At 45.8% G+C, this 14,814-nt stretch overlaps 1 protein-coding gene across 10 annotated transcripts in view; it reads left to right on the top strand.

Annotated features, from left to right (window-relative positions):
- The window catches only part of JADE1 (jade family PHD finger 1), a 58,400-nt gene that overhangs the window by 33,464 nt on the left and 10,122 nt on the right, over positions 1 to 14,814 (top strand). For 9 of the 10 annotated variants that reach the window (XM_032857794.1, XM_032857822.1, XM_032857802.1 and 6 more), the window contains 5 exons: positions 1,724 to 1,911; positions 4,706 to 4,917; positions 7,927 to 8,094; positions 9,374 to 9,490; positions 13,686 to 14,207. In XM_032857794.1, coding sequence (XP_032713685.1) covers positions 1,724 to 1,911; positions 4,706 to 4,917; positions 7,927 to 8,094; positions 9,374 to 9,490; positions 13,686 to 14,207 — 1,207 coding nt within the window. Of the gene's footprint in view, positions 1 to 1,723; positions 1,912 to 4,705; positions 4,918 to 7,926; positions 8,095 to 9,373; positions 9,491 to 13,685; positions 14,289 to 14,814 lie in introns of all 10 variants that reach the window. The other variant, XR_004382678.1, reaches the window with a different exon arrangement.

Genomic DNA, 14,814 nt, shown 5'->3' with positions numbered 1-14,814 from the left:
GAAACATGCTTTAGGTCCAGAGGGAGTGATTTTGTGGGCCATGGGCCTCCATACTTAATATTCCAGCCATCTTGGGAAGGTGCTGCTCTCTTACGAAAGGAGGGCAAATTCCAAGACATTGCAGGGAGGTGACTGGTTGAGGGGAGGAAATTGGGATGTTTACACAACTGCTGCTTTTTTTTTTTTCCCCTCACCCCACCCCCAGTTGTGTTCACTCTGGGGAGCAGTTCTGCTGGAGAGGAGTGCCTGGCTTCGTGGCTATTGTGGGGATAGGTTCCACCTCTGGAGGAGGGCAGGTGTGAGGAGACCTGCCAGGTTATGGTTGTGTGGAAGGGGGGCTTCAGAGGAGGGACGTTTGATGAGTTCTCTTATTATTTTATTTAAGGGTCTTGTGGGTCCGGGGCCTTGATGACCTGCCTCCGCATGGAGCTGGGGCCTGTTTGCTCCTTCCTTCACTGTGCTGCTCAGCTGACTGTGGACACCCCTCATAGGGAGGGAAGACTCAGGGCCTCTGCGCTCAGCTAACGCCTGGTTTCTCTGCTGTGCTGTTGGTTAGCTGCCGGCTTTGTGAAATGGACTCTTACCGTTGCTGATTATTGTTGTTTGGAGTCTCTGTGACAAATGTCCCCTTAAATGTGCATGCTTAAATGACCAATCCGATGCTTCCGTAGGCCAGAGTCGTTGGCCCTGCAGGATAAACACCATGTTTGCCTTCGAATCTACGTTTGGGGCACAGCACTATTTTCACTGTTTGGATGGCAGTCCCCATCCAGAATTACTCGCCAGGTCATTTTTTTATTTGGGAGCCCAGACCGAGCCCAGACCAAGAGCAGTACATGTTAACCACAGCTTATGGAGTTTTTAGCTAAAGCCCTGCTCTTGGTTGAGTCGGAGAAATAACTCCCTTTGGTTTGCCTGTTTTACCTGTAGGTAAAATCACTCTGGTAGTTACGAGGTTGATGACAGTACTTTGACACTCTTTGGACCACCTGCTGTTGGTCTGCTGACATGGCAGCATGGAGGGAGGAACTGTGTGGGAATGTGGGGCCGTGATGCTGGGCCTATGTCTTTAGGAAGAGGGCTCTTCCTTCCAAGTTGGGAGGGATTCAGTCTTGTGTGCTGTCATTTCTTTTGAGTGGGGTGTAGTGAAAGGCGCTCCAGGTCTTAACAGGTGTGGGGAGAGGGTGGTAGTATAAGGAGAAGTGGGAGCTTGTGTTCGTCTCCTGGGGTCCTAAGCATATGTTGGGAGAGTCCCCTACTTGGCTAGGCCTCTCACATTCTTAGCTTGCTTAGTAATGGGCAAGGCTTAATTTTATTTTTAAGATTAGAGGTGGTGGGTTTGTCTCCTTGGCTCCCCAGGGCCCTGCTGTGCATGTCCTGCCGCCATGTTCTGAAGAACCTGGTGCTAGACATTCAGCAGGGTGGGCAGGCCTGATTGGTTGAAAGTGACTTAATCGCTAACTCTTGAAGCTTAGGAGGTCAGTGTTTCGGGATTGCGAGCAGGTCAGGGCAGCCACTGTCCTAGCTCAAGGCAGGGCGTGCAGTATCCCAGGAAGCCAGTTGGAAAAAGCTGTTTTGAGGATGTCTCAGTGTTAGCCTGTTTATCCCGTGATATCCTGGGGATTAGGGTGTTGTAAGTGGAAGCAAATTTTGGGCCTTGTGAAAGACTTCCTTTTTTGTGGCAGGAAGGGTAACCTGGCTGCTTTGTTTTCTTGTTAACTAGGGTCGTGTCTGAAGAAAAATCCCTCATGTTCATCAGGCCCAAGAAATACATTGTGTCGCCAGGCTCCGAGCCTCCAGAGTTGGGCTATGTTGATATCCGGACACTGGCCGACAGTGTGTGTCGTTACGACCTCAACGACATGGATGCTGCATGGCTGGAACTGACCAATGAGGAATTTAAGGAGATGGGTGAGAGACCATGGGTTATATTGCTTCATTAATGAATGATGAGTAGAGAAGAATTTCAGGCATATGGGTGTGTAGCAGAAGCCCCTCAGCATCGTCTGGTGAAGTCCGCTCCATTCTAGCTTCTGTTTCAGAATCATGGGGTCTTTTTCGGAGATGAGTGTGCCTGGCTATGGCACCTGTGTTCAACGGGACTGAGTCTGTGAGTGGCTTGTGAATAGAGTGGTGGGATTGAAGGAAGATGTTTTCCATGGGTATGGGAGGCAGGATTCCCCATCTCTGCCCCGATCTACCCCCCTCACTTGCTTATCTCAAGGGAACCGAAGCTCAGAGAGATGAAGCAACTTCCCCAAGATGACAGGAGGGTCTGGTCCACACAGTTTCATGCCCTGGTGGTGTTTTCCTACAGTGCCATTCAGATCCTTTCTTCCTGTGGCCTGTTGTTTCTCTCAGGAAACTCCACACCAGCCAAGCTCACCGTTCTCTAATACACCTCTTGTATTTTTACTTCTGTGATTCTCAAGTCCTGCTCCAAACCTGGAGTGCTTTTCCCATTCACCTCTGTCCTGCTTTCTTTCTGTGAAACCCCCGCTTGGCTGAATGTTTTGCCCATTGTAGGCTATTTTCTATAAGTTACTCTTTTTGTGTTTATCTACAATTTGGGGCTTCTGTACCTCGTTTTACTTGCGCCTCCTGGTGTCAAGACCAGGATGGTATGTAGGTTATATCTTACATTGTCACCTCAGGCTGCTAAGTGCTGCTTGAAGGGCTGTGATGAGCAGGAGCACGGAGGTCAGTCAAGTCTGGGCTTGGAGTGAGAGACTGAGGATTCATTAGAACTTGTGCTGTGGGTCCTGAGTTGGGGAGAGGTGGCAGAGAGGTCTGTTGGCAGTTTGGCACACAGTAAGCGTTTATAGAATGCTTGGTGGTAGATTTCAGAGCCCTGAGGGACAGAGACTGCTTTTGTTGTGGATGAGTCCCTGAGCCTCACATAGGGCCTGGCGGACAGCAGGTGCATGTTGTGCCGCCGCATTCCCTGGGCCTCGGCCCACTGGATGGGGGCATTCAAGCCAACTGAGCCAGGAAGGTTGTTGCTTTCTCCTTGTTTGATCACTCACGTATTTTAACAAAGTACAGTGCCTTCCTCCTGGTCCCTGCTTTTAGGTATTAGTGACCAGGATGTTAGCAAGCCAGGAGGTTGTTTGACATAATCTGTTGATAAGTTTTCAGAGCTCTCTTGGAACTGAATACCGTTCAGTTCTAGCTTCAAAGATTATAAATTTCTGCTTTGTGACAGCTGTGGGAAGACCTGTATCATGCACTTGACTAGGTGTCCTGTCTTATGGTAGAGGGTACAGCCAAAGACGCTGAGGCCTTTGTGGGTGGTTTAAGTAACGAGTACTGGGTTAACTCGCCAGATGGAAAGGTAGTCTGGAATACTTTGGCAAGACTGATATGCGGTTGTCTAACATAAATTGAACATACGCTTTTTAAGATGTTTTAGTTTTTATTGGTCTTTGTAATGGTAGAAGTTAATTATAGGGCATAGAATTGTATTTTCAAAGCCAGTGTTTCAAAACTGGTAGGAGGAATTGAGATGTAGGTGCCTGGCCAGGCAGTGGAGTATTTTATCAGTAACTGGAGTGTGGGAGATGGGTAGGTGGCTTTTTTGAATATGTGCTTAGAGCTTATCATGGTGGAAGCTCTGTGTCCTCCCAAGTTTTTAAAAACTTGAAGTGTTAATTTGATGGCTTTGTATATATCAGAGTGCATAGAAGTTGGCTCTAATGACCTATTGTTTCTGGCCACTTACATGTTTTGTTAGAATATTTTTATAACCTGGTTTTTCTTTCTGTATGAGTATTTTCATTGTAGGAAGTTTGGAATATATCCACAAATGGAAGGAAATAAAAGTCTCATCTTACCAGTATTGTAACCACGATAACCACTTGAAATTTATTTTTGATCATTCTTGCATAAGAATGCATTTTATTTGATTCACAATGAGCTGTTTCCCTTGCTTCAGACATTCCTTGTGTTTCCGTCTTTCATGTGTCTGATTGACTATGCATCTCAACTTTGTAAATTCAGAGGGTGAGGAGGGATAAACCAGTTAAAAACATTTGTGTGCTCACAGTGAAATCTGTTCTCAGAGCAACATTTTCAGTAGCAAGAAAGGAGTGTTATTCAGAAGACACCCAAACTATAATATATGGTCATGGTGGTGGTTGTTGTTGTTTTTTTTAAAGATTCATTTATTTATTTAGAAGATTTTATTTATTATGTGAGAGAGAGTGAGTGTGTATGCATGCACAAGCAGGGAGAGAGAAAGGGAGCAGACTGTCCTGCTGAGCAGGGAGCCCGATGCAGGGTTTGATCCCAGGATCCTGGGATCATGACCCGAGCTGAAGGCAGATGGTTAATTGAGCCACCCAGGTGCCCCATATGGTCATGGTTTTGTTATGTATCATATAATAAAATGCTAGTTTAACAATATATGTGTTTAATATCCTTAAACCCTTTTGGGATTTATCTTTTGCTTTTCTGCTTACAACACTATAGCTCAGTGCCTGACCATAAGTAACAGACTGTTGCATGGAAGATTCTTTTTGCCTTTTAATTTGAAGATCCTTCCTTGGAACAGTCTGAGAGGCATTCCGTAGAAGATGTTTGGGATCCTCAGGATGGATTTATTTATAAGATTATGCATTATAAATACAAATATACTAATAATGTCTTACTGTAATGTTTATCAATATGGTTTTATTAAAATGTTTTTGGGGCACTTTTCCTTTAGGAATGCCTGAATTGGATGAATACACCATGGAAAGGGTCCTAGAGGAATTCGAACAGCGATGCTATGACAATATGAATCATGCTATAGAGACTGAAGAAGGCCTGGGGATTGAATATGATGAAGATGTTGTCTGTGATGTCTGCCAGTCACCTGATGGTGAGGACGGCAATGAGATGGTGTTCTGTGACAAATGCAACATCTGTGTGCACCAGGTACGTAGGCAATAAGGCCCAGAAAGAACGGAGCCGCCTGGGGTGTGAGCTCACCTGCTGCCAGGGAGGCCAGAGGTCTCCCTCCAGATGGGGTCTGTTTTCCTGCTGTCCTAAGTGAGTGAAAGAGGTGTGCTCTGTGGACGACATCTTTTGTTCCTAATAGGTTCTTACAGTGTCTGAAGTATTTCCTACTACTTTCTTACATCTGGAAGAAGAGGATCCTCTGTGGAGATCTTCTTCCCTTGCATAATGTTTTTATTCCCATCCACAGAAGTAAGGTTTGCTTCAGAGGAATATATGCAGCCCCTCTGAACTGGCTCACACCTGAGTTTAGATATGAACACTGGGGGCAGGGCAGGGGGCAGTTTCTAAAAGCTAGTTAGGTTGCTGTATTAGTTTGTTAGGCTGCCATAACAAAATACCACAAACGGGGTGGATAACAGACATTTATTATTTTGCAATTCTGAAGACTGGAAGTGTGAAATCAGTGGTGGGTTGGTGGGCCCACGTTCCCTCAAAAACTTCTAGGGGAAGCCGTCCTTGCCTCTGTCTGGCTTCTGGCAGTTTGCTAACAGTTATGTTTTTTGGTTTGCAGCTGCACAATTCTAGTCTCTGCCTTTGTTGTCTGACAGTGTTCTCGTGTGTCTGTCTTCACACATGGCCACGTTCTCCTAAGGGCACACTCCGAATGAATTTAGGGACCCACCTTACTCCCATATGATACCATCTTAGCTGGTTATATCTGTTAAGACCCTGTTTCCAAATAAGGCCACATTCTGAGGGACTTGGGGTTAGGATAACTTCTTATCTGTTTGGGACTCAGTTCAACCCATAACATTCGCTAATGTGTTCGCTTATAAACTGTGATGTTAAAAGAAGAGTAAGGAGATTCCTTTTCTTAAATGTTACTTACTTTCCTTCGTGTGCCCACTGGCATTTGGTGCTTGCTTGCTACCATCCACAGAAAGGTAAAGCCTCCAACATCAGTAAGAAGGGTGCTGGGTAATTTTAAAAAGCTTGTGACCATCTCCATCTCTTCTCTCACGTATTCCTTAATGCAGTAATGAAGTAATTTGGATTTCTGAGGGGACACTAGTTTGTATATACACTCACGAAAAGGCTATCACTCAACTGTTGATGGTGAGATTTAAAACAAACTTAAAGACTCCTGTGGAATAGTTCTTTGGGTGACCTCAAAGAAAGAAGAATCAGGTTTGTTCTGTGAAGTTCTTGCTGATCGTGTATTCCTTCTACAAGAAGGAGGCTTCCCCTCTTGAAGATGTCACCACTGGTGGCCCTGTGTCAACTCATCCTGACAAGGAGACAGGAGGCCACAGTCTCTTGCTCTAGTTCTGTTACAGGCCACCTTTTGGCACTAGATTTTCAGATTATCTTTGAAGTTTCCCTGGGATAACAAAATTCTCAAAGTGGTTTTGTTGTGTCAAGATCACTCTGACTACCAGTGTTGCTGTTTTGTTGCTGGTGTTCCTTTCCTGGATGATGATTCAGTATTTTTTATGCCATTTTACATTTTTTTTACATTTTTACCCTTTTTTTGTTTGAAAACAAGGGTTCTGCTTGAAAACTAGTTGAACCCCCTCTTTTATAAATGGGTTCACTAACGGTAGGTTGGGCTGTTTAGGGCCCGTTGTACAGGTTTAGTTGCATTGGAACTGGGACTTGGGACCCTGGTCCCCCAGCCCCACCCCTCTGCCCAGCCTGCCATGCCACATTGTCCCTTTGCCCTCACATTTATATCACCATCCTGTTGGGAGGTTCTTGAAGGCTTCTCTTGAGGGCATACTATATTTAATTTTTTAATTTAGTGTAGACTTGATTTTCCAGTAAAAAAAGTTCTCACTTCAAATGTGACTTTTTCTAGAATGCCTGATACAGACCTTTTTAGTATTTGAAAACTTAATAATGTCTTTTAGCTCTGTTAAAAAATTTTTTTCCAGTAAGTCTGTGTTGACAGTGGCTTACTCATGGCACCGACCTAGGGCTCCTAAGCTCCAGTCTTGGTGTTGCTTAACTTTGCTCCTCTCTTCATGCTTGTGGTTTCCTTTCTGTGTCCTGGCTATTCAGATCGCAGAATGGCTGTGTTTTTCCTGTCTGGAGGATTGGAGCTATGTTACTGTGTCTTGACTTCCTGTCTTCTGGCTTCTTTAAGGATAAAGTACTGAATAATTTGGTGTTTTTAAAGGTTCTGAATGTGCTCCTGGTACCATCTCGGTTTTGTTTTTTCACATTTAACATTTGCCTTTTCTTATTTTTGAACCATCTTAATGACTTCAGTGGTAAAATCCTTGATTTCAGCAGTTCTGTGTTGTCTGGTGTAATGTTGCCATCTTGTGCAAAGCAGGCTTTGTTTTAAATATTGGCTGAAGACACCAAATTCTTTGTCTACAGGGTCTCATTTTTCTGTGCATGTTGTGCTCACTTGGGAGAGTGGTGGGGTCTAGTGAGCTGATTTTGTTTGACTGTGGGAATGCAGATGCTCCTTAGTTCATTCTTATTTCATAGGCCATCTCATTGAATGAATAGCTTTTGTAGACTCAACTGCTTTGTGCATTTTTCCCTCGCTTTGGTATCCCACCCACATTAGTATATCAGAGAAGGAAAAGCTTCCCCCACTTAGCCTCTTGGGGTGTTTGGAGAATTATTGCCCAATATTTAGAAACTTGGTATAGATGGGTGCCCGTAGCAATAGAGTAAAGCAGGTTTTCTGTCAAGCTTTTTGTCCTTCAGGATTTTTCAGGACCACCTTCTGGTAAATAAGGATGTGTTTATCCCTGAAGATCCCAGATACCTCCAGGCTGCTGCTGTGAGGCTGGCTGGCATTTTTTGCTAAAGGGAGAGGGTCTCCAGCTAAGCTAGGTGGATGTGGGAGTACCTCTATTCTATTCTGTTAAAGTCTTTCTGGGTGTTTTTTAAATGACACATACACAGGGAAAAATAAATCTTTCTTCTTTCTCTGTTTTCTTTGGGGGATGTGCTGTGGCTTCACAGGCCTGTTACGGAATCCTCAAGGTCCCGGAGGGCAGTTGGCTGTGCCGGACGTGTGCCCTGGGGGTTCAGCCAAAATGTTTGCTGTGTCCCAAGAAAGGCGGAGCGATGAAGCCTACCCGCAGTGGCACCAAATGGGTCCATGTCAGCTGTGCTCTGTGGATCCCTGAGGTAGGTGTAGTTCTTAGTAGTAGCCTAGCTCAGGAGTACTATGGGCTTTATAGCTGGGATTGGGGGTGGGGAACCACTCATAAATAGGGGTATTATAGCCTATGAGTGAAAAGACACCTATTAATTGTTGTCTTTCTTTTCCTCCCTCTTAAACGGAATCTCAGGCATACTGACCTCTTGACTTGGTACATAAATTTGTGGGAATGTTAACTGGAAGCAGCAGTCAGTCGGACTCTTGGTTGTGTTCAAACCACTTCAGAACTGTGTCCCAGCTGACCCTCCCACTGCTGACACGTGCTGCCAGGAGTGGGCCTGTGGCGGTCTGGCCTGGGTGCTGCTCTGGCCTTCCCTAGGGATCGGCTCTGAGTCCCTGGGCCTGGTGAGCCTTCCATGCAGCACTAGATGGTTAAAGAACCACTGCTTTAGGTCACATTTTTGTGATTTTTATTAAAATTCTAACTTAGCCTCAACCTTTTTAATTTCAGGTCTGGTCTAATTTATTTCAAATCCCAGACCTTGACTAATTTGATTTGCATGGCTCACTATGAGACTGTCATTTGTGATTCAAATTGCAGCTTTTGCGGGGGGTGGGTGTGATTTTGGTGCATTTTTTTTCTCCTGAGGAATATTATCTGGGAATGATTTGGATTGGAGTCTTGGTACCACTGAATCTCATGGTTTGTTATTAATTAATAGGGATAGAGTTTAGTGATCCAGGCTGAATGCAGACAGGATGCCTATTTATCTTGGTAATTTTCCGCTTTGAATTGTAGTAATGTTTTCTGATTGGCAAGAATGGTTTTCTTCACTGAGGGAGATGCTAAAATTAGTATGTATTTACTTCATTGTTCACAAACTATTTAAATACATCTAGGAAGGCTTTTTAGTCTTGACCACTTAATTGTGGGCCAGAGGTTTAGTTAGATTGCATTGTCCTGATACAGACCCATCTTTTGCTGTCAGACACTCAGGTGAGAAGTGACTGTTACTAGTTACCTGAGTATTTCATAAACAGGACCCCCCCACCCTCGACGCATGGAGGGCATGGAGCATGGAGGGGACTGGGCTCTGGGTTCTCTACTGCTGCTGGCCCAGAGCTGGCACCTGCACTGTCCAGATGCTCAGAAGTAGGGATTTTCCTGCCCTAGAGAGTGCATGCATGCCCCTTGCCACCAGCTGGTAGGATGTCCGTAGGAAGATATGTTTCTACTGTCCATGCTCAGCTCTTGCTTGTCAGATGGCCTCTGCCAGCCTGTCTTGCTATTCCTTGGGCCTCTAGGTGAGCATTGGCAGCCCTGAGAAGATGGAACCCATCACGAAGGTGTCTCACATCCCCAGCAGTCGGTGGGCGCTGGTGTGTAGCCTCTGCAATGAGAAGTTTGGGGCCTCCATACAGGTAATCCACTTAGTCACAATAGTGTCATTTTCTTTCTCTGTTTTGGGGCTGGATGAGGGAGGGCTCTGTGAACTGTCAGAGGCTTTGGGGTTAGGTCTAGAATCAAGGTTCTCACAGTTCTTCTGAGGCTGCTGAGGAAGGATTCAAGCCCAGTGCAAACATCTTTAGCTGGTGGATTCTATCCAGTGTAACCAGAACCCTAGCTGTAACAATTACAGGCAACTCGGAAGTCTACTTGAGCCATAAGGCAGTTCCCGTTGGTCTCTGGTTTCTGCCTTTCTGCCCCAAGCCTGGCACTGAGGCTCTTTCCACAGGCAGACACCTTCCGGGAAGAACCATTCTGGACACTGTAGTGTTGGCCACCCTCCCAGTGGCCCTTACAGGGCCGGTGGCAGACCCGCTTCTGTGGCTGCCTCCCAATCCTGCTTGTTTCAGTGTGCTCATGGGGTGTGTCAGACCTTAGCTGTGCATTGTTGAAAATCAACTCAGTGTGCTGATATTTTCGTGTTTGGTAGAATAGAGTCCTTGGAGCACCAGCTAGGTAGAGGGACACTGGAGGGGTGCTGCACCAAGTGTTGTTTGCAGAAGCTGTTACCTGAATCCAGGTTGGATACCTGATTTGTCAAGGCACCACGTTTGTGGGGTGGGGTCAGGGGTGGGGGAGAGCTGCTGTGTGCAAACTGTGTACACATACACACACACACACACACACACACACCACACAGACGTTAGGTAGATAGAATTATAGAGGGAATATAAATGATTTTTCAGTTTTTCAAAAACTCTGCTCCAGAGGTTAATTTCAGGCCTCTTGTTTTTTGTTTTGTTTTGTTTGTTTATTTTTAAAGATTTTTTAAAACTTATTTGATAGAGATCACAAGTGTGCAGAGAGGCAGGCAGGCAGACAGAGAAGGGGGAAGCAGGCTCCCCACTGAGCAGAGAGTCTGATGCAGGGCTCGATCCCAGGGCCCTGAGATCGTGACCTGAGCTGAAGGCAGAGGCTTAACCCACTGAGCCACCCAGGCGCCCCCAGGCCTCTTGTTATTGGCATTTAGAGTCATGACTTAAGAGGACCAGGATGCTGCTTCATTCCCCAGGTCTTCAGATGCTGTTTGTGGTAGACATTGGCCCTAAAGGCCAAGTCCAGCTCTTCCTATAGGAGGTCCACAGCTCAGGGCCACGGGCTGGTCCTCGGTCTCCACAACACTAAGAGCAGAGAAGGGCACTGTTTTGGAGTGGATTCTCTCTCTCTTTAAAAGATTTTGTTTATTTATTTGACACAAGCAGGGGGAGTGGGAGAGGGAGAAGCAGGCTTCCAGCTGAGCAGGAAGCCCAACATGGGGCTTGACTCCCCTGGAAGGCAGACAGATTTTAACAACTGAGCCATCCAGGCAGGTCCCTCTGGAGTGGCTTCTTTTGATGCAGACGACACAACAGATCAGCACAGATATGAACTGTTGGGCTTAGGTTTTAAGGAAATGACCTCATTGGGCAAAATTATTTTGTATTTTGGCTAATATTTACTTCAGTAAAGTTATCTACTGACCAGAGGTTTTTAAAATTTTTCATTTTGTAAGCCTGGTGTTTCTACTTTTCTTCATTATCACCTCCACTGGAGTTCAAGGATCTAAAATGTAGCAAATATTCAGAGGGTGAGGCACGAGATAGGTGGTGGGATTTGGCTACACACCTTGAAAATAGTGGAGGGTTTTGCACATCAATAGAATCAGTTTAAAACTAAAACATGGCAAAACCCTCTGACTTTTTGGGGAGAGAATGGAAGAGAAAATTTTTTAAAAGCCTCAATTAAAAACAAGCATTAGAGCCCTGCGAATGCATTTCTTGCATAGACCTGCCCATGTGAGCACTTGGAGAACACAAGCTGAGGGGGACCGAGGGAAATGGGAGTTATTTCCTTCCATGTTACCTGATGTTCTGTGGGCAGAATTTGTGCCCTTTTCTGAGTACACCAATCCTAGGCCTGAACTGGTGTTTCTGAGAGGTGCGTGAATGAGATCTTCTGTTTCTCTTTTGAAAAGAATAATAGTAAAATGACTTCTTTTGTCGCCACTGACCTTTTTGCCTAGAACATTAATTTGAAGGAGTCTAAGAGGCCAAGTAAGGTTGATGATTTTTCATATCTTCACAGAATAGATTGATTTTATTAAAGAATTCCTCTCTGAAATGTCTGCAGCTGGAAGGCTCTGGTTTATGTTTCTGTAACATCTGTTTGCTGAGTCAACCTGAATAGGAAAACCCAGAGGAAGGCCGTTTGGCGTTTTTACAAAGTCCTGTATAAAATATTCTGCTGCAGCTCATTCCTCTTTAAGGTTGGAACGTTTTGGTTAGATGTAGTTTAAGCCAAACCCAGATAGTGTCTCGTCATCTGTTCCCACTTTTACTTCCCACTTGGCTGTGCTCTAAAAGGGAGGAGCACTTTGTCTTTTAATGATAGTGGCCAGGTGTGTGTGTGTGTGTGTGTGTGCACGCATGTTCTGCCTGCCACTAAAGCTGATTTCACACATTTCTTGGAATTGAGGTTATTTATAGGTAAAATTACAGATTTATGTGAGTTCATGTGCCTGAAGTGTTTGTAATGGGATTGGTGAAGGGAGCTGGATTTTCTGTACTTCTGTGTAAAAGAGACTTTATAAAAATGGAAGAAATCATGGATGCCAGTGTGTCACCTCTTAAATACTGAAATGATTAGGGGAAAAAGCCCCATCTCCAGCCTCTGCCATTTGTAGTTATGGGATTCAGGGTCTGTTGAATGAGTTTAATTAAGCTTTTCAGCTGGCCTGCGGCCACGGGTTCTGCTCCTCTGCAGTCTTGGTGTGCCCGGGAATCACTTGGCCTCACACAAATACAGTGTTGCTTTTAAGGGACTGGCTTCAGTCACCACAAGGAAATCTCCTTCCAGGGATTTGCCCAGTGAGATCAGATGGGGAGAAGTTAATGACTTTTTTCCTGCTAGCCTCTGGCTTGCCATCTACATCAAGGCTCTAAATTGTAGCCCTGATCAGGCAGAGAGAGGGACAGTGTTTAGTGAGGCGGGAGACACTAGTGAGGCGGGAGACACAGCAGGGTGGGGCCTGGTCTCTGGGTAACACTCCCTGTGGCCCACAGGAAGTGGGTCCTTCGCAGTTGTTCTACCACACTGCAGTTTAGTCTCCTGATGCTGGGCCTCCCCTGGCCCCAGAAGCCTTCTGCATCTGGTGGAGCCTCTTCACTGGCGAGGAGACCTGTTCCCATCCCCCTTCCTGTGCTCGATTCTCCTTTTACCTGTTCTTTCCAGGAGTTTTTTATTCACTCTTGTCAGACTTGGCTGCTTGGAAGAAGTGTACTATTTATTTTCCCATGTGTTCCCTTCCTGGCTGGAAGTAAGCAGGAGGATTCATGTTCCTTGAAAAACTCCGAGTAGTAGTTATCCTTCCTGAAGAGATTCTTTTTCAAGCTTTTTATATAAGCACTTTAAAAACCTAATTTTATTTATTTATTTAGTTATTTGACACCGAGCAGGGAGCCCGATGCAGGACTTGATCCCAGGACCCTGGGATCGATCATGACCTGAGCCGAAAATAGTTGCTTAACCAACTGAGCCACCCAGGTGCCCCTAATTTATTTTTTAAAAGATTTTGTTTATTTGTCAGAGCACAAGCAGGGTGAACGGTCGAGGGAGAAAGTAGGCTCCCTACTGAATAGGGAGCCCAGTGTGGACTCTGGGATAATCACCTGGGCACAAGGCAAATGCTTAACCAACTGAGCTACCCAGGTGTCCCTATATAAGCACTTTTAAAAGAGTTCAAATCTAGGAAAACTAGTTAATTCCTCAGAGTTTACTCTGCATATTGAGCCCATGTTCTTTTTAGTATAATCTGTGCCAGACCACTTTTGTCTACGTGTGCCATTTGTGTAATTGCGTCTGCCTTAAGAGGCGTTTCGGATGCAGTTACTTTTCTAAGAGTGATGGTTTGGTTTATGAAACCTTTCATGGAAAGAGTTCCTTCCCTTCAATACCTTATTTAAGAGAAGACTAGACATGCCAGGGTTAACTGAGGTAGAGAGCCCTCTCCTGGCGCATGCTTGAAGTACCACTCTTCCTGTGTGTGGATGTGAAGAGGGTGCCCAGCACGGAGGGCCTTCAGCCACTGTCCTCCATAACCGTTTTTTCTCGCGTTCTCTGTGTTCTTTCCAGTGCTCTGTGAAGAACTGCCGCACGGCCTTCCATGTGACCTGTGCTTTCGACCGGGGCCTGGAGATGAAGACCATCTTGGCAGAGAATGATGAAGTCAAGTTCAAGTCCTACTGCCCGAAGCATAGCTCACATAGAAAACCTGAGGAGAGCCTCGGTGAGGGGGCCGCACAGGAGAATGGGGCTTCTGAGTGTTCCCCTCGGAATCCACTGGAGCCTTTTGCCAGCCTTGAGCAGAATCAAGAGGAGGCCCACCGGGTGAGTGTCCGCAAGCAGAAGCTGCAACAGCTGGAAGATGAATTCTACACCTTCGTCAACCTGCTGGATGTGGCCAGGGCCCTGCGGCTGCCTGAGGAAGTAGTGGATTTCCTGTACCAGTACTGGAAGTTGAAGAGGAAGGTCAACTTCAACAAGCCCTTGATCACTCCAAAGAAAGATGAAGAGGACAATCTAGCGAAGCGGGAGCAGGATGTCTTGTTTAGGAGGCTGCAGCTGTTCACTCACCTGAGGCAGGACCTGGAGAGGGTAATGATTGACACTGACACCTTGTAGTGACTTAGAAAAGAAGATTGCAAAGAGGCGGCTGCTTGCCCAGAGCAAGGAATGGTAGCCAGTTCCTTTACTCCCAGACCCTTGTACACACTGCAGCATGAGGTTGTGTCAGTTAAATATATTTATGGGCTGGTAAACTCATTGTACATATGTGTAAGACTGCCACAGAGTGGGGAGCTTCTCTGTGATTTATTTTTAAAACACTTTTCCCACTAATCCTTGTTGTTCTGTAAGATCAAATGGGGTGTGTCCCCTCTCCTCTTCGTTCCAGTGCTAGAGGGAACTGAGCCCCAGGAAGACGACCAAGGGATTGGCTCAGAATTGTTTGCAGATGGAGTTAGAAAGACCAGGTGGATTTGATTCATGGTGGGGGCAGGCAGAAGTAGAAGATTCTTGTTCAGACCTGGGGAAACACTGGGTGCCAGTGACAGGCTCATCAAGGAGAGCTAGGCACTGCTTCTCTGGCTCACCCTCGTTTATTCGCTAATTCACAGGGACATTCCCGGTACCGTCCCGGGGGCGAGCAGGTAGTGGGTGCTGATGTGTGTGCATGAACTTACATACACATGCGTATCTGTTC

The sequence above is a fragment of the Lontra canadensis genome, unplaced genomic scaffold (assembly GCF_010015895.1).
Source record: "Lontra canadensis isolate GAN:19392208 unplaced genomic scaffold, GSC_riverotter_1.0 scaffold1, whole genome shotgun sequence".
Taxonomy (NCBI): domain Eukaryota; kingdom Metazoa; phylum Chordata; class Mammalia; order Carnivora; family Mustelidae; genus Lontra; species Lontra canadensis.
Note: the sequence above shows the minus strand (reverse complement) of the source record. Positions and strands in the feature narration are given on the sequence as shown.